Source organism: Micromys minutus (genome assembly GCF_963924665.1).
Source record: "Micromys minutus genome assembly, chromosome: 32".
Lineage (NCBI taxonomy): Eukaryota > Metazoa > Chordata > Mammalia > Rodentia > Muridae > Micromys > Micromys minutus.
In genome coordinates this window covers 14,360,047-14,382,758 of record NC_137967.1, presented here as the reverse complement: position 1 = coordinate 14,382,758, position 22,712 = coordinate 14,360,047, and the positions used below count along the sequence as shown (strand labels likewise).

The window sequence follows — 22,712 nt, the reverse complement described above, 5'->3', positions numbered from 1 at the left end:
GCTGATCCTGGCATCTGCCACAAGAGCTTGGACAGTTTCAGGTGGGGCGTGCCTGAAACTCACAGGATCTTTAGCCCTGTGTGGTGGCACACTCCTGCCATCCCTGAACTTGGGAGGGTGGGGCAGGAGGGTCATGAGTTCCAAGCCAGCTACATGATGAGAAGAAGGAAGAGGAGAAGAGGAGAGGGAGAGGACGAGGGGAGAGAGAAGAGGGAAGGGAGCCCACCAGACAGTCCAAGGTGAAAACGCCTTGAGGTCATTAATCCTTCAGTGTACTTAGTCGGGGATCTAGTAAAGAATTCCTACCCAGAGGATCTGCAATAAACCACACAGATGAAGAGCAGACACTGAGAACCTAAGACAAATGGCCGCGGAGGATGGGTGGACCATTCCTTCAGGTAATGAGCAAGTGGAGGAGATGCTTCTGTCAGTCTGATGCACCAGTATGAGGACCCCAGGGTAATCTCCAGCACCCACGTAAAACTCCAAGCATGGGGGGGTACATAGATACTGGTCAGCCATCCTTGTTCAGTTGATGAGCCACAGGTCCCAGTGAGAGACGCCGTCTCAAACAGATGTGACACTCAGAAGCACAGGCAAGAGCATCACAGGTTCTAGGCTAGCCTGGACTCTATGGTGAGACTCTACCTCAAACAACAAGACAAACAACACTTGTCTAGAGTTGTCCAATGGTTCAATGGTAGAGTATGTACTCAACATGCACAGGAATTCTATCTCCAGAACCACAAATAATAAGAAAAGTTACAAGGAGTTCCGTGGTGGTGGCACACGCCTTCAATCCCAGCACTTGGTGTGCAAAGGCAAGTGGATCTCTGAGTTCAAGACCAGCCTGGCCTACAGGGCAAGTTCCAGGACAGCCAGGGCTACACAGAGAAAACCTGTCTCAAAAAACCAAACCAGGAGCTGGCGAGATGGCTCAGTGGTTAAGAGCACTGACTGCTCTTCCAGAGGTCCCGAGTTCAAATCCCAGCAACCACATGGTGGCTCACAACCATCTGTAATGGGACCTGATGTCCTCCTCTTCTATCCTGCAGATGTATATGCAGCAAAAAACTCACACATTAAAAACAAAAACAAAAAAAAACAGAGAACTTGTTCAGATGAAGGAGGAGCTACGGATAAAGGGGTACAGAGCCCGGTGGCGCCGCATGAGGACTTGCTCTATGCTCCAGAGGCAACAAGGAATCACGGGAATTACAGGCAGAGGGGACCATGGCAACAGGTTCCTCTACCATGTCGAGGATGCGCCAAAGAAAGGCAACGACACCAGCAGAGATCTCTTGTTTCGACCAGTTTCAAACAGCCTGCATACTATGAACAAGTTAGGCAGAACTCCTTGATGCATACTGTAACGGGAGACTGGCCATGCGAAACTGAATGGAGTCCGCTTTGACGGTCCAGGTGATGTCTAAAGGCATCCTGAAGGGCCTTCGGGTGTGGGGCTCAGGGAAGAGCCTGGGAATAGCCGTGAGACAGTAATGGACACGGAACTGAGGTTAAGAGTTCCTCAGGGTCCTGGGTGGTACGGCTGGAAGTTGGAAGAGATACCTGAACAGTTAGGAGCACGGGCTGCCCCGCCCCTAGTGTCTTGATTCTTAGCACCCACATGGTAGTTCACACGCCCCTTTAACTCCAGTTCCACTCTTGGCTGTCATGGGCACCAGGAGCCCGTGTGCTACACTTTACATACATACAAGCAAAATATTCATACACATAAAAATGATGTAAATAATAAAAGCTAAGAGAGTCTGGCTGCCTGAAGTCCCGGAAAACGCAAGGAGGAAGGAGGGCCAACAACTCTGCCCCTTTGCTACAGGGGGTGGGGGGGAGAGCAGCTTCTTAGGGTAGGCTACTGCGCAAGTGCGAGGTAGCAGGAAGCCACAGGCAAATCTGCACCTAGAATTCCAGCGCAGACAGGCGGCGCTGTGCCGGTCACGTGACAGTCCCACTAGCGCCCAACGGTAGGTACCCAGCCATATGGGCCAGGCCTAGAACCATTTGGAGATTTCGGGACCCTCGGCGTTTCAACCACACCCACTTCATCTCCATACTCCACCTCCAGCCCCAGCCCCCTCCTCTTTCACTCGGACCCCACGTCTGTTCTGGAAACCTAGACATCCCCAGCCCGCAGGCCCCACCAGCATCCTTCGAGCCTCCTAGCCCTTTAATACTCCAGAGTCTTACCCAGGCTCAGATTCCTCCCGCAGCCCATGAGTTACCCTTGAAATGCCCGCCCCTGCCCTAAACCTACCCTTTATCATTTCTGATTCCTTGGGCTCCTGGTCTTTTGGTGGGCAGCTCCCTGGCCCGGCCTACCAGACATCTCCTTTCCCATCAGACCCTTCCTTCCCTCAGGAGTGGACCCCATCCCAGGAGCTGACTTGGGGGATAAGCCGCAGATGCATTCACAGGTCTCCCGTTTCCCGGTGGAGCTGGGCTCTGTGAGGGATCCCGATGCCCAGGTGGGGCGTCTGCATCGCCTGGCTATGGCTGGAGGCCCAGGCTGGGGCCTGGCCAGGCTTCTGCGCAGAGGTGAGGTTCCCACTGCTGGTATGGTGTGGGGAAAGATCCAACCATGGAGGGACAACTTCAGCTGAGCCAGTCCAGAACTGGGTGCCAGGGTTCTTTGTCGTTGCTTACCAAGATCTGTGGTCAGCGATGGGATAATCAGGGTGAAATTAGCCTCTGGATTCTTGGGGACAAAATGTGGTTGGGGTGGGGGAGGGGGTTGCTCTGGATGTGATAGGAGAGTCTCACAGTGTAAGCCATTCTGCAGAAAGGGGGTGGGGGCAGACAGCGGGATGTTGGGATGGCCTGGGCCAGGACCTTAAAGTCCAAGCAAACTGGGCATTTGTGTGACTAGCCAGATGTAGGGAGAGGAGGGTGAAGAGGTATTAGATCCAGACAATAAAGAGCCTGAGAAGATGAGGGAATGCTGTTGGGTTTTGTTGTGTGTTGGATGGGAAACCACTTGGAACCAGACCAGACATGAGAAATTCCCATTGAGGCAAGCATTCAACAATCAAGCTTTGCTGATTTCTGTCAGTTGTGTATCTGGCCACTGTCTGAACTTGATTGATTGCTGGGTTTTAATATTTTTGTTAGTCGGAGAGGGAGAAAACATGGCGCACGTTGCCATTCCATTCCTCAGCAAGCTGGGGCTGGAGGAAAGAGAGTGTGGGAGAAGCCTGTGCTGAGACAGCCTGTGCTTATGAGACAGCCTGTGCTTATGAGACAGCCTGTGCTTATGAGACAGCCTGTGCTTATGAGATGGCCTGTGTTAATGAGACCCCCCCCATCTCAAAAAAAGCATTTTTTCCTAAAGTATTATACTAAACTCCCAAACCACTGTTGCCATTTGACACACTTCTTTTTTTATATGTAAAGAATTAAGTCTCTTGGGTGCTGGTGGCTCATGCCTTTAATCCCAGCACTTGAGAGGCAAAGACAAGCTGATCTCTGTGAGTGTGAGTTCAAGACAACCTAATCTGAGTGAGTTCCAGGATAGCCAGGAGGACTACATAGAAACCCTGTCTTGAAACCAAAGGATTAAATCTGTTTTTGTACTGAATGTCATACTTGCTCTTGGGGTTTATAAATATAATCATAGCTAATAATTTCCCTTTTCTGAGGTTTTCTTCTCCCTAATTATGCACAGGTATTGCATCTCATCAACTTCTCTTTTTCTATATCTACGAAGTTAAAATGTGATTTTTTTTTCTTCCCACTGGTACTAGGGATAAAACCCAGTGCTTTATTCCTGCCAAGCACTCTACCACCGAGCCACGCCCCCAGCCCCTCATTGGTGGATTCTAGGCAGGGGCTCTACCACTGAGCCACGCCCCCAGCCCCTCACTGGGGAATTTTAGGCAGGGGCTCTACCACTGAGCCACGCCCCCAGCCCCTCATTGGTGAATTCTAGGCAGGGGCTCTACCACTGAGCCACGCCCCCAGCCCCTCACTGGGGGATTCTAGGCAGGGGCTCTACCACTGAGCCACGCCCCCAGCCCCTCACTGGGGGATTCTAGGCAGGGGCTCTACCACTGAGCCACGCCCCCAGCCCCTCACTGGGGGATTCTAGGCAGGGGCTCTACCACTGAGCCACGCCCCCAGCCCCTCATTGGTGGATTCTAGGCAGGGGCTCTATCACTGAGCCACGCCCCCAGCCCCTCACTGGGAGATCCTAGGCAGGGCCTTCGCACTGAACTGTCCAGGACATATGAATTTTGTCCTTTAATCCATAAAAGTTTATTACATTGGAAGGTTTTCTTAGGTTGAATCATGACTGCTTCCTAGGGACAAGTCGGGGTTACACCTGTGTGCTTATACACGGGATTCATGTATAGTTTTACATTCTGGTTCTGGAAACTGCCATTCAGGCTGGCCCCATAAACCAAGCTTTACCCTCTTAGTGTATTTTTATTCTGAAACGACTTGTTTGGGATGATCCAGTCGTGGCAATGGTTTGTGTTTTAGGAGATGACTTTGGGGCACAGGTTGAGAGTGGAAAACCAGTTGTCACTGGAGAAGATGGTACAAAGCTGTGGGTAAATATGACGCTGAGAATGTGCTGTTCAGAGGTTCCAGAAGGGCCACCTTTGGCCCCTGATCTTGACACCTCTGGTCTGAGGAGGATATTATTTCCATGGCAGATAGGCGTCTCCCCTTCTAGCTCTGTGGAGCTTCTAGTGCACTGTGTTGAGGTCCTAGTTCCAGGACACGGAACTGGAACCTGAAATCAAGGCATACGGGTGCTACTTTTGAGGCCATGGCTAGGACAGAGCCAGAGGCGAAGACAGAGACATCGAAGGCTGGAAGTGAATAGTGCTTGCCTAAGGCCTGGGGATGTAATAGTGTGCTTGTTCACAATGCTCAGTGTGCGGGGCTTGCACGGGGGCTGCACTCTGTACATCAGCCATGGTGGCCTGTAAGTCCCAGCACTCAGACAGGAGAAGCAGAAGGTCATGATCATCCCTGGGTACATAGAGAACCAGGTTAGCCAGGAATACACGAGATGCGTGTTGCCTGGTGTCTGGAAAGACTTCTCGGAATCTGGAGAGAGCACAGTCCTTCTGTCCCTTAGTGGTCCAGGTAGACGGAGAGAACTCTGCTGGGCAGACGGCGCTCTTCCTGTCCGCGCTCCTGGGCCATACCTCCGCTGTACGCCTCCTTCTGGCCTCTGGCGCCAACCCCAACCAGTGAGTGGACAGGTCCCTGTACCCCAGCATTCCTAGGGCACAAATCCCCTTCTATCCTCTTAGTGCGCCCCCACACCCAAGATCTTAGTTTACCCTCTTCTCACTGGCTACCCTGACTCTGGTTCCTCCCATGACTCCTCCCATGACTCCTCCCACCCACTTAGTCCCCACCCAGCTCCCCGCCCCCTTTTTCATCCATCCCATATCCTTGCCTCCGGTTCCGTCCTAGCCGCTGCTTCGACGGCAGCACACCTACGCATGCAGGTGCCTCCTCGGGCCGAGGCTTGGTGTTATGGCACCTGCTGCAGGCAGGAGGTGACCTGCGTCTGCGTGACCAGCAGGGTCGCACGCCGCGAGACTGGGCTGAGCAGGGTGATGCCAAGCAGAGCTGGGAGGTGAGTAGTGCCCAGGGCAGAGTGAAGGCACCAAGGCCAGCATGTGCTCCCAGGCTGACCCTCTGCCCCACCCAGGTGCTGGAGCTGCTGCAGTGGTGCCGGACCCACATGTCTGCACTGGTGCAGAGTGGGGAGTTAGCGCCCAGTTTGTCCCTGAGTCAGTTGCAAGCCAGCTCTGGACACGGCCCGTGTGGCTCCCTGCCCTCACTAAGGCTGGTCCAGGCAGACAGGTAACAGTCCACACCCCCGAACCTCCAGGACCCCCACACCCGGTGACCTCATACTGACCCTCAGCCTGCCCTTTATTCCAGGGCACTGAGGCAAGGGCAAATCAGAAGATCCCCCAAGACCCCTCTGTTGGGGTTTGGCCAGGTAAGAGGAAGTGGGTGGGAGAGCAGTGACCCCACCTCTGCCTCCTCTTGGTGCTCAAAGCCCTGCTCTCTTCCCTCAGCTGAGCAGCCTGCAGCCACCGGCACTGATAATGGGCATCCCGATAGTAGACCCCAAGGAGCTGGTACCGACCCAGGGTGAGCCTGACCGCACCTACAACAGCAGTTCTCACACTGTTATGGCCAAGTGAGAGCTTCCGCTACGCCCTCAGAGAGCCTCTGCCTCCTGCTTCCCTCGAAAGACCATCCTGCCCGTGATACTCACCTGCCGCCCGTTCTCCAGCCTCCTGTGGAAGGGCCACCCGGTCACTGTACGGCAGCTGAGGAACCCTGAGTCCAACCCTGATGTGCTATTGGCTGACCTTCAGCATTGCAGGTTACCGGTCCCAGCTGACCTCCGTCTCCAGCGGGCCCACAACCAAGGGGATGTGGTACCAGCCACAGTTGTAGTTAGGCTGTGATGACAACCCCCTCTCACAGAGTAGTGCCCAGATCTATATGAGACATCGTGTAAGCCCTACAGAGGAAAAAGGAGTGGGAGAGGCCTTAGTCTGTTATGGGTGGGGGCTGGGCACTGCCACGGTTAGGGCTGTGAGGGGCATCTCAGTGTTCCCTGGATGGTGGCTGCTGAGACATGGCCCCTGGCTCATGATAGATGTTCTGTGGCCTGACTCAGCCTTCACCCTGTGCAGGTTGGGGCACTTTGTGAAGGGCCTGCTCTGTTCCCTCCCAGCACCCTGCACCACCCTGGCCTGCTGTTGCTGATGGCACTGAGCCCCTCAGAGGACCTGTCTAGACTGCGCCTGCTCTTCGAGCCGGTGTGGCTGGGCTCTCTTTATATCGTGCTGCATTCTGCGAGCCCGGATGAGGAAGGTCCCCCAGCCCTGCCAGGCCTGCTGCCCGGCCCTCTGCTGCTGCAGGTGTTGGAGGCCCTGTTGTTCCTGCAGTCCCGCTGCTGGGCCCATGGCGGCCTGAGCTCCCACGCTGTACAGCTGGTGCGTCCAGGCCTGGCTAAGGTGAGCCACCTAGAACACGGGCGTCCACTGCACCCGCCCAGGCTGCAGCCCAGGTGAGAGCCAGCCCCCGTGTTTGCCCTACGTCCCTACCAGCAAACACGAGCTCACTAGACCCTTTGGCCTCCCCAGGCTGCAACAAGACCCAAGTCCAGGGCTACCCCCACCCCCTGAACTGTACCCATGGCTACCGCTTGAGCTGATCCGTGGTGACATGCCAGCTACTACCTCAGACCTCTACAGCTTCTGCATCCTGGCCCAGGAGGTCTTCACTGGTCAGTGACCCACCCTGCCCTTACACCCAACTCCAGAAACATCCCACTAGTGTGGGTCTTCTCATGGTACTTCCCCACAGGAGAGCTGCCCTGGGATGGAGGAGAGGGGCCTGAGGTGAAGGCCAAGCTGGAGGCAGGTCAGAGGCCAGGCCTGGACCCCTTGCTGCCAGTCCCCTACCAGGCCTTGGTTCTAGCTGGACTGGGTCTAGAGCCTGCTGACCGCTGGGGCAGCTTGCAGAGCACTCGGTACCTGTTGCGAAAGGCCATGGCCAAGGTACAGGAAAGTCAGCGTGTGCTGTGGGTATTTATGGAACCCAGACAGGGTCCACATCGCTACATCTCATCTCCTTTTCACAGGACTCAGCACCCAAGGTCAGCTCCCCACTAGAATGGACAACGCTGTCTCCTGTAACCCTGGGTCCCCTGACAGGTGAGAGAGCAAGGGTAATGATGGGGGACTGTGGCAGTGTGCCTCAAATTCCAGCCGTCTGGTCTGTATCCCCAGAGCATCTGTACCGTGAAGGGGCTCCCAGAGCCAGGGCCAAGGCCAGATCCGGGCTTGTGCTCCCTTTCCCAGAACCTCCTCAGGTAGGAAGCAGGGGAATGCTCTGGAGAGCCAAGGGAGGTATGAGGACCCAGACAACCATTGTCCTTGACATTGTTTTCTGCAGGCTCTGGAGACTCCTGAGATCACAGGTCACAGTAGGGGCCAGCAGAATGCAGCCTGGGACTCCGGCAGTAGCTTGACTCTAGGCAGTAGCCTCAGTCCCAGCCCCAGCCCACACTGTTGCCCGGAGCCCATCTCAATAGTACGGATACCCCTGCCCCACACTAAACGGCAACCCCTGCCTCCAGAAGTCTCCCAGCTCCCTCCTCTCTGACCTGTGGTTCCCTGAGCAGCCCTGCTCACCCCAAGGGCCTGCCCTGCACACCAACCTTCTAGAGGCATCCTCCCTGCTGGGGAGGAAGTTCTGTAAGAATCTAAGCTCTGCAGGGGGCAGCTGTGGCACACATGGGGCTGCTATTCTGAACCATGGGCCCTGGGAATCCACCCCTGCATGCTGACCAATAAAGAGGCTTCAATGCCCAGAGAGCTGCTGCCAGGGAAGGCCATAAATAGAGCACCCAGAAGACCCAGTCTCTGAACCTCCAGGGCAGGCTGGCAGCGCCAACCTTTCCTCCTACAGAAACCTGATAGCGGGGATCCTGAGCTGACAGAAGGCAGCCTCTTCTCCAGCCTACAGGAGTGAGATAACACAGGCGGTGGTGGGCAGCCCTGGCCCCTCCCTCATCCCTGAATTGAGCCCAGGTCTGTCTCTGCCCTACTGTGCCCAGGATGAATCTGTTGGAGGAGATCATGGCCGAGCTGCAGAATACGTACCACCTCGAAGACAAGCCCAGGCTGAGTCCTACTCTCAGCCCAGACTCCTAGGGTGTCCACAGTTCTCTCTGCAGACACTAACTACCTTGGGTGCCCTCCTGAGACTGACCCCAACCTTCAATGTTTGCCTCAAAGCAAAGAACATGAGACCATCCCCAGTTTGTCTCCATTTACTGGCTCCAGCAACCAAATTTCTGCCATTTTTATTCATTAATGTCTTCAGGTGGCTTAGTGGGTGGGGTGCATGGGGAGAGGTGGACAAGAACTGTCTCCCCACCCCTGTGTACAGGACTGGAGGCTCCTGGAGGGAGGAGGACAGGGTGTCAGCCTTGCTCCCCCATTGTGCAAGGGCCCCAGGAGGGAGGTGGGGGATGGTCATTTTCTGCAACCCATGATAGGGACACAATGATTTTGGGGTTAGGGACCCACATCAGAGCAAGTTACAAAGTTAGAAACCTGGGGTGGGGTGGTGAGCTCAAGAAAATACAAAACAAGGGGTTGACTTGGCCAAGATCCAATGCAGGGAGGGTCCTTTCCTGGTCCTATTTCAGCAATAACTTCTGGTCTGTCCTTCCGAGTGTAAGGACCAGCTGGGTGTGGGGTAAGGAGGAGGGGGACCAGCCCCCTCCCCTCTATGTCCTCCATTTCTGTACAAGGATCCTCGGACCTCCCCTCCCCTCCCATAGGATGGTGCGGCTGCCCTATAAAGTAGGAAGGGTTCGGGGGAGCCCCAAGGTCCAGGGACCCGAGGGGGGTTGTGGAGACCCCAAGGAGCCCGCTGTTTCTGAGGGAGGCGGGGAACAGGGGGCCCAGGATCTGACCGGCTTCGGGGGTGGGCAGGAGGAGAGGAGGAGGAAGAGGAGGCAGGTGAAGGTCCCCTGGGTCCTAGGGCTAGGTTGACGTAGAGGGGCTCAGGCCGGGTAGGGCGCCGGGCAAGGTGCTGGGAAACTGAGTGGGTAAGGTGGTCAGGTGGGAAGCAGGAGGGGGCAGGAGGGTAGTTGAGCAGGAAATCGGGGGACCTGTGGAGTGGTGGTGACTGGCCAAGCATACCATATGAGGTGTTGAGCCTGTCGGGAGGCATGGAGCGAAATGGACTCCAGGACCGGCTGGGGCCGGAGTAGGAGGCCCCCTCTCCTACCCCAATTTCATAGTACAGACTCTCTCCCCTGTCCAGCGCTGAGGAGGCACCCAGAGAGTTCCTCCAGACTGGGGCTGGAGAGCTAGGTGGAAAGGATGGGGGACCCAGAGAGTACAAGCCTTGTTTGGGGACGCCAAGGAAAGATGGTAGACACTCTCGGGGGGTTGAGAAGAAGTTGGGATTAGAACCCTGTGAGGGGACAGGCTCTGGAGCATCCCTGTAAGGCCCACTTGCCCTGAGATGGGCACTGACCTGGGAAGGCCCTCTGGGACCCCTCCTTGAAGTCCCCAAGGGCCTCTGGCTTCTTACCAGGCTCCCATCACTCTGCTGCCTTGGGAGGGAAGGTGGGGGACCAGGAGTCCAGGCACCTGGGTGGGCTAAGGAGGGAGGGTGTAGCCCACTCCCTGAAGTCCCCACAGGCTCCCCACCCACCTCTAGGGACAGTGAACGTCGGAAGGGGGAGTGGGGAGTAGGTGGGGTACCCCCCTGCTCTTGTTGGCTCTGTTGTTCTGCCACCTGCTGAGCCCGCTCAGCCAAGGCTAGGGCCATAAGACGAGCTGGGTTCTTGGGGGGTGGAGGCGGAGCCCCACCAGGGCGCAGCAGAGACAATGATGGGGGCAATGATGGTGACTCCATGCCGCCAGGACCTACAATACAGAAAGGAGGGAAGGGAGTCAGCTGGGTCCTGGGACAGCTTGGGGACTGGGTCTACTGAACAAGACTCACTGTGCTGGCCTGGAGCTCCCAAGGTTGGCGCTAGCTTGCTGTTGACCTCCTGCTGACAGGTGTCACTTAGCTGGGCCTCAGCTCCACGCAGCAACAGGGGGATGAGATGGGGGCGCAGTCCCGGGTTGGGGCTCAGAGCCGGTGTTGGAGTGGTGGAGGTGGGAGTCCCTCCAGCCCCCAGCAGTTCCAGCACAGCAGGCGGCACTGACACAGCCAGGGGCTCTGAGATGTCCAGGACAGTGGGTGAGGCAGGCTTGCTGGGTCCATGGGGTGACAGGGCCTGTGGGGTTGCCCGGGGTGGGAAGGCAGAGGCTGAGGCTGGAGGTGCTGGGCTGGCAGGAGGTGCAGGGTCCCCTGGGGTGGGGCTGCTGCAGCGAAAGGTAAGGGGATCAAAGTCAAGCCCCCGAAGTCCTTCCAGACAGCGGGGTGGACTGAAATCCAGTTCATCACCATCATCTAGCCAGGCTGAGGTGCGGTGTGAGGGGGAGCCAGAGAGTGGCCCCAGGCCAGCTGCTGAGGACTCTGAGGAGGAGGAAGATGAAGAAGAGGAGGAAGAGGAGGAAGAGGACAAGCTCTCGCAGGAGCCAGCAGGTGCTGGGCCCACAGGAAAGGCATCGCTGCTGGAGTGAGGCCGTCGCAGCCGGTGCAGCCTCTGGAGGCCTGTTGGGAGAGGGTTTCAGTTAGAGACCAGAGCCTTACAGACTTCAGACATCAGCAAAGACAGGCTGCAACTTGGCAGAAACAATGTGAAAGAAAGCAAGAGCTTCCTGGAGGATGCTCAGCTGACTCAGAAAGAGCTGTTGTGACCATGAGGGGTAGGACAAGGTTATGAAGTGGTTCAGACCCAGAGCAAGGATGGGGTCTGCTGGCTGCATAACCTGTGAAGTATTAGAGCGACAGCATGTCATGCACTGAGCAGGGCGTCTAGATGAATTGCTCCCTTGCGAAGACCACTGGCTATTCTGATCCTATCAAGCTATGTGCTAGCCCTACAGAACAGCTTCACTCTTAAACACTTGTGCACACACACACACACACACACACACAAGGAAATAAGTTGCACTGGCCAGTGCAGATGGTGCCTGAAAATCAAACTGCGTGTGACGATGCCTTCCACTTCCCATGCTGCCCACAAATTCTGCACAGTAACTGGAACAGAGCAACAGGGTACTCTCATATATGCCTGTATGTGAGAAAGCCTCCAAGGTGAGAGATGATGGTTGTCAAGAGGATGCCTCTGGTCAGGGGCAGCAGTGGGGAGGGAAAGACACCCTCAGGTAAGGAGTGGGACTCCTTTAATTGCATCCAGGAAGTTTGGAGGAATAATATTTAAATCTTTTTAAATGGAATGACTAAAAAAAAGACCCTATATGAACCAATGAATACTGTGTGTGCCATCAACAGCAATTTATAGCTAATTTGTAACTAAAATTTGTCTGGTTTACACTTAAGGCCTTGATTTAAGGAGGTGATGGTACATTTGTTTAATCCCAGCACTCAGGATGCAGGGTCAGGCAGAACTCTGAGTTTAAGGCCAGCCTGATCTACAGAGGGAGTTAGTTCCAGGACAGCGAGACTACACAGAGAAACCTTGTTCCAAAAAAACAAAAGTTTAAGGTCCTTGCTGAATCTAGTGACTCACATGGAATCTCAGTTCTCAAGCGTTGTAGGGCCAGCCTGGGCAAGTTCCAGGCCAGCCAGAGCAACATTAGCAAGACCTAATCTCAAAGCAAGAACAAAACCAAAACAACAAAAACCCAAGGCCCTCTCCACCAATCTGAAGTGCAACATTTAAAGATGAAGCCAGGGCCTCAGTTCCTCCTAGCTCAGCTTAGGTACATGTGGGGTCCACGCTGCTCACCAGCCCCGCTGGCCTGGGATGACAGAGACTCCTCACTTTTGGCAGATCTCAGTGTGACAGTGTCAGGTCTGCTGCCTGTAGGGAGGAATGAGAAGTCACGTGCCTCTCCAGCGCCACAGCTACTCCACCACCCCACAGTAGGCCTCAGTTTCTGACCTGAAGGCTGTGGTGGGGCTCGGCTGCCACCCAGCCATGGCAGTGGCTTCTTCCGGGGTATGCTGGGGCCCCGGCCCAGAGCAAAGAATGTCTTCCAGCTGCTACCCCCTGGCTTCCTTTGTTTCTCCACCCTCTCTCTTTTCCTTCTGGAGTTTGGGTGAGAAAGAGAGTTGGTCTGAGGAACCAGGGCCTCCAGGCTAATCCCCCCTCACCAGCATCCCATGCATACCTTTCCACTGGTGAGGCTGGGGTCTTGGGCTCGGTAGGTGTTCCAAGACGGCCCTGAGTTCGTGCCTGGGCTTCTTCCAGTGTCAGCAGGCGAGTGGAGGGACTGCTCCCCGCAAGGGACTTGGGTCTGGGAAGGAGGCAGCGACCTGGAGAGGTCGAAAAGGGGACAGCTATAAGCTTTGGGCCATTTGAGACTACAGGCAAAGCCAAGCGCCACAGCCCAAGCCCCGGCCCCGCAGCGTGCCCACCCGGGCTGGCAAGGCAGGGGGCCGGTATAGATCAGGCGGGAATTGGGGGGGAGGGGCAGCAGGCAGGTAAGGAAGAGGAGTGAGGCAGAACGAGCTGATGAGAAGGCAGCTCCCAGCAGCCAGCAAGGGCAGTGGCTCTGGTCAGTTACCTCGGGCCAGAGGGCCCTCCGACGAGTAGAATCCTGACTGGGCTGGGGTCCGGGGCAGGGCAGGGAGTCTGGGCAGGGCCAGGGTGGGGTCAAGTCTGGGGACCTCCCACCTCCTCCCTGGTGGACCCAAGGCCCCACACGCCCCCAGGAGCTATAAGGGGTGAAGAAAGAACGGTGTCCTGGCCAAGAAGTGGGGATCCTGGGCGTAGGAGCTGAAATGAGAAGGAGGGGGGCGCGGGGAGGGATGGGCCAGGGTGGGGTCCTCAAGGAGCTGCGGGGGAGGTCTAGTCAGTGGAGTAGGGATAGGGCCAGGAGCCCACCTGCCCTCCCACTGCAGCCCTGACACTGAGGGGCAGTAGCCAGGACATCAGGGGATGGGCTGGACATACCTGCAGGGTCCAGGCCAGCAGAGGTGAAGGTATCGCTGAACAGGACCTCCACGTGGGTGAGTAGGAACTCCACCACCACCGACTGCACCCGGACCTCACGGAAGGCAGCCGCCCCACCCAGACCCACTGACTCTAGCTCCATAGACCTGGAGTGGGGGAGAATAAGGCCACGCATGTACTCTGAGCATGGTTGGCACTATAAGGTGCCAATGGAAAAGATCACTAGTAATAGCAGTCTTGTTCAAGTGGCTCTGGCTGTCCTTGAACCCTCTTTCCTTCAAACCCACATTCAATCGGTCGGCAGCACCAAATGCACTTGGACCTCTGAAAATCTACCCAGATTCTAGCAATACCCTCTCCCCGCACTGCTGCTTGGTATAGTTTGGAAAAGTATCCCCGAAACACCCATATAATAAAGACATGGTTCCCAAGGTGGGGATTTAGGAGATGGGAACTGGGGAGAGAGGTCTTTAGGTCCCTAGAGGCATGCTCCCAGAGACAGTCATGGGGTCCTGGCTCCCCCTAACCCTTCCTGTGTCTTGGCCATGAGCTGTGCGTTAATTCTACCGTATACTCCCACCATGTTACCTCGTCACAAGCCCAAAGCAATGGAATCAGTCAGTTGTGGACCAAAATCTCCAAACGTGTGTTCTAAACAAATCCTCCCTCTTTATACGCTAAGCACCATAGGCGTTTTGTTATAGTTACGGAAAGCCGACTGGCACTCTAGGCCAGTCTCCATTCCTCCCATGTGAAAGCTGAAGTAGCCCCTTTCCCCTGCTCCCAACAGCCTGTCCTCAGAGAACTTGTGCAGCCCCGAGTCAGTGAGGCTTCCCAGCTTAAAGGCCTTGGCTATACCTCAACCCACAGGGAAGTCTTTGCTGACTGCTCTCTGGTCTACAATCTGTGACTTCGTCTCTGCTCCCGTCCCTTGCTCATTCACTTGACTACAGCCAACAGACCTCCATGGGGACCCTCCCAATCACCAGGCCCATCTGCCACAGGTTTGCACTCTGCTCCTTCTGCCTGCTCTGTCTCCCCACATGCTCACATGGGTCCCATGTAGGTCTTGTGTTATTTTCTGAATGGAGTCTACTCCACAGAGGGAAGCTTACCGTAGCAGGTTGGGTGCCCAGACAATGGCCAGATTGCGGGCATGCATACTGGTGTTAGCGCTGTGTCTTGCCATGCGGGCCAGGTGCCTTAGCAGGTACTCCAGGGTTCTGGGGGCAGAAGCAGTGGCAGATGACTACTTACTTCCATTCTCTGCATCCCGAGATGCCCTTGGCTCTGCCCATTTACCTGTAGTGTGGTGGAGGCAGCTGCTGGATGACGTCATGTACTCGCACCAGGCGCTCTTCCTCCCCAGGCACTGACATAGCCTCCTGAGAAGATGGACAGCCATGACGGTGTGGGGCCACATGTGGCTGTGCCCTGCCCCCCAGCTACCCTAGCCAGTTCCCTTACTCACACTGAACTTCCCATAGAGCTGGTAGGTGAGCAAGGGGTTGGGCAGTTCCCGGAAGTAGAGCTTGCAGAGGGAGGACACACTGTGAATATCTTGTAGGAAGGCAGGGCCAGACAGCTCAGGGATCCTCTCGCTATCAAACTCATGCCTGAGAATCACCACGTCAAGGAGAAGTCAACCTGGCTCATTAGGCTATGTCCCCTAGCCCTACCCACAAGTCCCACAGATGGGCACAACAATCTTCCCTTCCCTAGGCCTGTGCAGGAATCCGTAGAGGAACCTTACTGAATCTCCAATGACCCTGCATGGGGAAGGCAAGGCCACTAGAGAAGGAGCACTGAGGCTCAGCTGTACGATGCCTCTGCCTGCAGCTACCCAAGCTGACTCCAGAGTCTAACTACGGCCCTACCATAAGCCCCATGCTGTGCCATTCTCTGGACACTAAGCAACCACTGAGAAACAAAGTACTCACTGCTCTGTTGGGCATCTGTTGCTCACACACAGCTCTTTCCCTGTCTGATTCCACTTAACTCACTGTCCCCTCAGCTCTCCTGCTCTTACCTTGTAGTCTCTGTTGGGGTCTGGCCCCCAATCCCTTCCCACCTTTATGCTTCCTTGGTTCGGAACCTTTTGGTGGTTCCCTTAAATAAAGTCCAAAGCCTACGGCCTCAAGGTGGCCCTGTACAAGGAGCTGGGGTATGGCTCGTGGACAGAGCACCGGCCCAGACACGCCAGCGAAGAGCTGGGTGCGTGCGGCAGCAATGTAGTGCTTGCTGACGCGCACACGGGCATCCCCAGCACTGAGCGCGGCAGGCCCCGCATGTGCTGCCTGTGTCAGTGCTGCCTGTGTGCTCCCCTTGCATGCTCACTACCTCCACCACGGATGCTTTTGATCGGAGAGCTCCTGCTCTCTCCTCTCTCCCGTGAGGTCTCCTCCCTCACTACTCAAGAATATAAATTCTCAACGGGACAGGGTGGCACCCGACTTTCATCCCAGCACTTGGGAGACACTGGCAGGTGGATCTCTGAGTTTGAGGCCAGCCTTGTCTACAGAGTAAGTTCCAGGAAAGCCCGGGCTACATAGAGAAACCCTTCTCAAACAAAACAAAATAAAGCAAAGCAAAACAAAACAAAAGAAGAAAGGAAGAAAGAATACAAATTCTCAACGGGTGTGGTGGCATACCCTTTAAATCCCAGCTCTCAGGAGGCCCAGGGAAGTGGATCTCTGTGAGCTTGAGGCCAGCCTAGTCTACAAAGAGTCCAGGACAGCCAGGGCTATTACACATACACAAACAAACAAACAACCCAAATACTCCATCCTGGTTTCCTTTTTCGGTGATAGTGGATTGTTTTTGGTTTTCTGAAAAGTCTCTTACATAGCTTAGTCTGGCCTAGAACTCCCTATGTAGCCAAATCCGACCTTGAACCCCTCATCTCCGATGTGCTGGGATTACTAGTTTGGCATCTGTTCCTTGCTCTCGTTTAGTTTATATCTATCCTCATTAGCACACATCTATTTTTCTCCATTGCACCCGTACGTAGTAGCTTCAGCCACCTTATTTGTCACACAGGGCCTACAATACAGTATGCAGGCTGTGGATGCTCACCGAAGCCTCTGGATGTTGGAGGACACGCCTGAGAGCCGGTAGATTCCATCCACTACACCATGGGCCTCAATAAACTCAGAGCAGCAGCGCAGCACTTGGGGCACTGGGAGAGAGAGATAGGGTCAGGGCCTGAGCTGCATCAGAGGCAGGATGGGTGAGAGATCCCAGGCCTCACCATCTTGGCCTGAGTTGCTGAGGTGCTCTCCAAGATCACAACCAAATACCCTCTGCCGCAGGATTCCCCGTTGGCGAAGCCGCTGGCGAGAGGGACGAGAGCGCATGAAGGTGCGGAGGAGCCCCGCCAGTTTCCCACGTGGCCGGGGCACAGCTGTAGGGGCAAAAGCAGACCATTCAGAGTCAGGAGCACCATAGGCTTGCTGGGGCCAGGGACAGAGATCTATCCCTTGTTTCCATTACCTGAAGTCAGAGAAGAAATCCCTTGGGGAGATGGGATGCCACACAGGGGACTGTCAGCATCTGTGGGTGGACAATGGTAGAAATGACAGTGGTAGGCCGAGGGTGAGGGGAACCACCCATTCTCCATGGTACTTACCTGCCTTTAGGCCAGGCCCTGGTCTCTCCGTGAAGAGTTCCACACACTCGCTGGGAAAGAAGCCCACCTAAAGAAAAATCAAAGTGAGGAGCCGGCCCCCAGTGGGCAGAGAGCCCTAGTGCACATGCCCACCTCAGACCCAGCTCACCTGGAAGCCCCGTTTGCCCCGCCACCAGCTCCGATCCTCTGTAGGTGGCATGTCAATCACTGAGACGATGTCTCCCACCTGGGAATGGGCGGGAGGAGAGAGATTTAGAAGAGGCAGGAGAAGCAGGGAGCGCAGGCAGAGTCCATTCCTGCCAAGCCTCACCTCGAAGGACAGCTCATCTGGCGCCTGGGCAGTGTACCGCTTGACCACGTGGGCCGCAGCCACGGCAGGGATATTGAGGGAGGCTTCTTCACTGAGGAGCAGGCGCCGGCCATGGTTGTCCAGCTGAGGTGGAAGTAAAATGTGGCAAGGAGACGTCAGAAGAGGTTAGTAAAATTGGACCAGTTTCCTCCATGTCCAGTGAGGCCACCACCTGTCCCTAAGAGCATCTGTCACTCAGAGCTATTGTCTAAAGCTGGAGAAGACCCTAGTTCGGGTTCCAATCTACATGGTAGCTCAGAGCTGTCTGAAACTGTAGGTGCAGGGGCTCTGGGGCTTTCCTCTCATCTCTGCCAGCATGCACGTAGTGAACACACAACAGGCAAAACACTAATACACATGAAATAAAAAAAACGTAAAGCCAACAACATAACAGCAGCAGAGGAAAGTTGCCTGCTCTTCCCTATCCCTGACTTGTGCCAAGACTCTCCTGTCCTCCAAACCACCAAAGATGCCTGGACTTTCATCCTTCATAGCAGACACTACACATTTTATCTAAGATTCATTTAGTTTAAGCCACTGTTAGCCAGATGTACTGTGCATTACAAGCAACACATTTCTAACTGTATACCTTTAAATCTCTACAGCCACACAGCTACATACAAACACACACTCATGCACACACGCACACACACACACACACACACCCTTCGCTTGCAGGCAGGCACCCACACAGACACTAAAATACCATTGCCTCCCCTCTTCCCCCACTTCCTTCTTCCCTGTGCCCACACACTTCTAGGCTGCTTCTTGTGCCTCAGACACCCCTCATTAGATCCTAGCAGCAGGTTCCCCATCTCAGGCCCACCTCCATCCAAGTGAGTACAGGCCCACAGTTGAGGTTACTGTCCACCAGTCCTGACAGGGTCTCCAGGTACTGCAGCAGCAGTGGTACCAGCATCTGGGAGCAAATTGCCAAGGAAGGCTCCTGTGAGTTGATGAAGAGCGCCCCCTCAGCGCCCCCACATCTCCCACAATGCTCCAGCTCAGCTCTCAGCAAAGCTGAGATTCAGCCTGGATGCCTGGGCGTGGCTCAGCTGCAAAGCTCTGAAATGTCACATCATACTGGGCTGAGCTCTGGAGAGAAACTGATGTGTCTTTGCTGACCTGTGAACCCCCATGAACCTTCCCATGACTCCCAAACTAAAGGGAGCCTCAAACATCCTGTTACATTTCTACAGCTTCTCCACTATGATTGGCTGGAACTCAGGTCCTAGGACAGCAGCCTTCCAAGTGCTGAGATGACAGGCTCACATCAGCATGGCCAACTCAAGAGATCTTTACCTGTTCCCCTTACTGGCTGCACACGTGGCTGATGATACAAACCCTTGATTGCTCAGGAAGGGACTGAGACAAGCAGGTTACCTGGGCAGCCCTGGCACCCTCTGGAGGTGGAGGGAGCTCTGGGAGGCAAGAAAATCTCCGGTCAAATATGCACCGGTGGAGATGGGCATCCAGGGACCGGAAATCATCATAGCTCCGGAGAACTGGCCAGGAGCGGCCCTGTTGGGACAGGCAGGACAGAGGACACAGACTCCATTACACAGACCTGGGGCCAACAGTGACTAGCTAGTCCTTCAGGCTAGATGAGAGGCAGGGGCAGCCTCACCTGACAGGTCACCTGTACCCCAAAGACCAGCTCATTTTCTCCAGAGAGGCTGGGGCCTTCACGCTCTGGAGACAGCAGGAGCTGCAGAGGAAAGCACAAACAAAGAGAGAGCTTTAGTTCTGATCCAGACCTAACCTTTCTTGGCTGAGAACATCTAGGGGTAGATCCATGTTCCCCTCTTGGACTTCCACAAGGACAGGGGGTGACGATGGATGCCACTGTCTGGGTACAGAGTCCTGTCACAGAGCAGAGCCTATCAGAACACTGTTGTGGAGTAATAAATAGAAAAATAAATAAATAAGACCGGGCCCTCCCTGTCAGCTGGAGTCTCTGCTTTCTGCAAGTGTCTGCTCAAGCATGCAGGTGGCCAGGACTCAGGGTTATAGTGGCTGCTATCAGTTCACCTCCCTGCCTGAGCAGAAATCCCCATACCTGAATGTGGCCAAAGTCAACATTCTCATAGTGGAAATGGGCACAGTCAGCCAGCCTCGGGAAGGGGCCTCGAGGAGCTGAGAGCCTGGAAGACAGGCAAAACATCATTCATGGCTCTCTCCTGGAGCTTCCCTCCTCCCTCTGCTAAACCCTGTGGCATCCTCTCACCTCTTCCCAGGCTTCCCCTTTGTACCCGGACCCCCAGTAGGGGGCACGGGCTGCACTGAGCCCTCCCCTGGGCCATCCAGGCTGTCAGTGCTGCGGGCCTGTAGAGTAGAGAGAAGAATCAGAGGCCCCCCAGAGATGGGAGCAGGCACAACAGGAGCATTGTTATCTGCAAGCTTAAGCCTTGAGCCTGGAGGCTCTACACACTGTCCTGTAAGAGGGTAGGTCAGCAGGAGGTGAGCGCTGGGCTGTAGACCAGCCTGCTTCTTCCTGTGTGGTCTGGGATGAAGGACTGACTGGAGGGGCTGCGGGGACCAAGGGTGAGCAGGCAACAGGAGCAAGAGCATGCCGGTCCTGTCTGTGTGTGTTTAAGACCCTTCTGTAGCAACAGTTCAGCAAGGGTAGTCACTTGCTGCTGTTTGGACCCAGTCCACATCTTAAGTCTTCTGTTCCCAATCTTTCCCCTCCTGGCAGGTTGCTTTTCACAAAGTACAAATGAGACTGGTTTTCCTGCTTCCCCAACTCTCACGAATTCTAGATGAGGTTGCAATTCTCAGGTCTGAGAGCCAAGCTTCCTTGAGCTGCGTTCCATTTGCCACTCCAGTCCTGTCTCTGCCCTGCCGCCCCAATTCTCAGAGCTCTGAACTCTTCAGAACACAAGTGCCACCTTCTCATTTCCCCTCTGTGCCTTTGCAGAGGCTATTTCTCGGCTGCAATGTGGCTTCTGTCACTAGGTTCTCTCCTCCTTTCCCCCCAGATGTGTGTTCCTCCAGAAAGCCCTCTCAGTCCATCTAGGCTGTTACAGGTATCTGTCTCCATCCCCTGGCTTCCTCCATCCCAGCCTGCACAACTACATCTGAGTGTTATCCACCTCACTCTGAAATGCCTCCGGCAAGGAACTCATCTCTCCCACTGGAAGCAGGGCCCCAGGCTGAGCCCCCCAGCCATGCCCAACAGAGATCAGCACAGAGTTAGAACTGTGTGTAAGATTCTTCTCTGGGTCCCTGACAGGCAGTGCCAAGCCAGTTGCTCATAGACTGGGCAACTCTGATGAATAAAATAGCCAGCTGCCAGATGGGGATTCAGGGATTTGCTAGACTGGGCTTTTCCCTCCTCCGTGTCCCTGCAACCCCGAGTTCATCCCTGGGTCTCACCCTCAGAGTCTGTCCCCTGCCAGCCCATGAAGGTCCCCAAGGCAGGATGGGATCTGACTGTTTCTGTGCCTGGAGCATGGGGCCTGCACAGAGGAGGTCTCAGTGAATGTCTGTGGAGTGAGGGAATGAATGGATGAATGAGCGGGAGCAGTATGGAGGAGGGGAGATGAAGACAAGGAGATGGAGAAGCCCCAAGGCTCAAGTGGAACGAAGGCAGGAGGCGCGATGTTGGCCTCGAGGGTTGAATAAGGATCGGGAAGCGGCGGGAGAGACTTCGATAAAGGTTCAGATTGATGTCGGTGGGAGGATTGAGAGCGCGTGGCGTGGAGTGAAAATGAAGAAGAAAAGGGTCAGACAGGGGATGGAGTGAGATGGGGGTGGGGCTCAATAATGAGAAAAGGGCTGTTGGGAGCAGGAGGTGGTGGTCGGGAGGGTGACTGGGGATGAGGATGCTGACGAGGGCGCTGGGATGGGGGCTGGTTTCCAGGGAGTCTCGGCAGACACCTGCACGGGGGGAGGCCCTCATGGGGCGCGCGGGTCCTTCCCTGAACCAGCCCCCTTTTCTCAAGTCCGGGTCCTCCGCCACTCTCACCCCTTTTGCAGGGTCCAGAAGGGGGAGGGGTAAATGTGCGCTGAGGGGGCGGGGTCGAGGCCCAGGCTGCGACCCAGGACCGCACCGAGGTGGAGACCGTAGGGGACCGCGAGGAAGGGTGAGGGGCGGCGCGCAGGCCGCGGGCTCGGGCGGGGCCGGGGGCGGGGCGCGCAGGGCGGGGCCGCGCGGACAGACTGGCACGCGGACAGACAGACTGATGGCCCCGAGGGCCCCTCACCACCATGGTCGCGGTAGCTTCCTCAGACCCCGGTGGCTTTCGAGCCCTCGTTCGTAGTCCTCGCCGCCGCCGCCGCCATGGTGACACAAAGGGGAGGGCGTGAGGCGCGCGCGGGCGGCCGCAGACTCCGCCCCTAACGGCTGCCTGGGGGGGACTCTGGCGCGCGCCCCACGAGGGGCGGGCCAGCGGGCACGCGGAGGCCTTCCTCATTGGCTCCAATTTTAGCCTGAGCGTTACGCCCCGCCCACAAGGCGGCTGCTTATTGGCTTTGAGTGCTGCTCTACTTCCCGCCCCTCTCCGGACCTGGTCCCTCAAGTCCCACCTCCCGAAGTTTGACAGCGCCACGCCCATGGCCGCTTGGCATTGGCTGTCAGCGCCCTCCTGAGATACAACCCTGTAGTCTTTATGCTCCGCTGCCTGCAGACCCTTCTCTCCCTAAGCCGTCTGCCCTTTCCTCACCGCGGTCGCTCCTCGGACGTGCCTCATTGGGTTCGCCAACGACCATCCCTCAAGCAGCCTTTTCGAAATGCGGGTCCTCCAGTCCCTACGCTGTCTGTCTGATCCTGACCCCACCCACAAGCTTTTAAATCTAACACACCCCGCTTGTGTCCCCACCCTAGGCTCTGTGCAACTTGGCATCCCTCTATCCACTGGACATTTTCCCTTGTTTTCTTATATTCGCTTCCGTACGGTATACTATGACATTTATGCCTCTCAGAAAGCCAGGTACAGTCTTTTTTCTTTTTCTTTTTTTAAAACGATAGAGAAGTGCCTAGAAAGCATGGCAGCCACACCCTTTCCAGAAGGATGCTTTCACTGATCTGGACCTGAACAAGCCCTCGTTTCGGGAGCATGCCCCTGGTCCAGGCGTTTAAAGACTGTGATAATTTAATTCGGGGATATATATAATCAAAAGAAAAAAAAAAAAAAAAGACAGCCTTACCCATATGGAAGACCAAC

At 55.6% G+C, this 22,712-nt stretch overlaps 2 protein-coding genes across 2 annotated transcripts; one reads left to right on the top strand and one right to left on the bottom strand.

Moving 5' to 3' along the window:
* Positions 1 to 364: 364 nt before the first annotated feature.
* On the top strand, positions 365 to 8,841 carry LOC308413387 (inactive serine/threonine-protein kinase TEX14-like; the record flags this gene model as incomplete). Its single annotated transcript, XM_080908336.1, has 16 exons — positions 365 to 398; positions 2,377 to 2,553; positions 5,105 to 5,219; positions 5,449 to 5,614; positions 5,690 to 5,844; positions 5,926 to 5,986; positions 6,066 to 6,128; positions 6,216 to 6,379; positions 6,737 to 7,072; positions 7,149 to 7,291; positions 7,372 to 7,565; positions 7,649 to 7,721; positions 7,797 to 7,879; positions 7,963 to 8,100; positions 8,479 to 8,537; positions 8,627 to 8,841. 16 exons carry the CDS (start codon positions 365 to 367, stop codon positions 8,721 to 8,723), a joined length of 2,058 nt encoding a protein of 685 aa, XP_080764462.1. The 3' UTR covers positions 8,724 to 8,841.
* A 270-nt stretch (positions 8,842 to 9,111) lies between these two features.
* Positions 9,112 to 21,005, bottom strand: ARHGAP33 (Rho GTPase activating protein 33). Its single transcript, XM_080909246.1, has 21 exons — positions 20,923 to 21,005; positions 19,772 to 19,869; positions 19,604 to 19,688; positions 19,172 to 19,252; positions 18,928 to 19,065; positions 18,371 to 18,463; positions 17,506 to 17,628; positions 17,344 to 17,421; positions 17,196 to 17,262; positions 17,060 to 17,119; positions 16,818 to 16,970; positions 16,643 to 16,745; positions 15,039 to 15,183; positions 14,870 to 14,952; positions 14,683 to 14,790; positions 13,568 to 13,713; positions 12,783 to 12,927; positions 12,554 to 12,699; positions 12,398 to 12,472; positions 10,537 to 11,196; positions 9,112 to 10,457 (listed from the first exon to the last, which is right to left on the bottom strand). The coding sequence occupies exons 1-21, from the start codon at positions 20,998 to 21,000 to the stop codon at positions 9,220 to 9,222; spliced, it is 3,903 nt and encodes a 1,300-aa protein (XP_080765372.1). The 5' UTR covers positions 21,001 to 21,005; the 3' UTR covers positions 9,112 to 9,219.
* Positions 21,006 to 22,712: the final 1,707 nt, after the last annotated feature.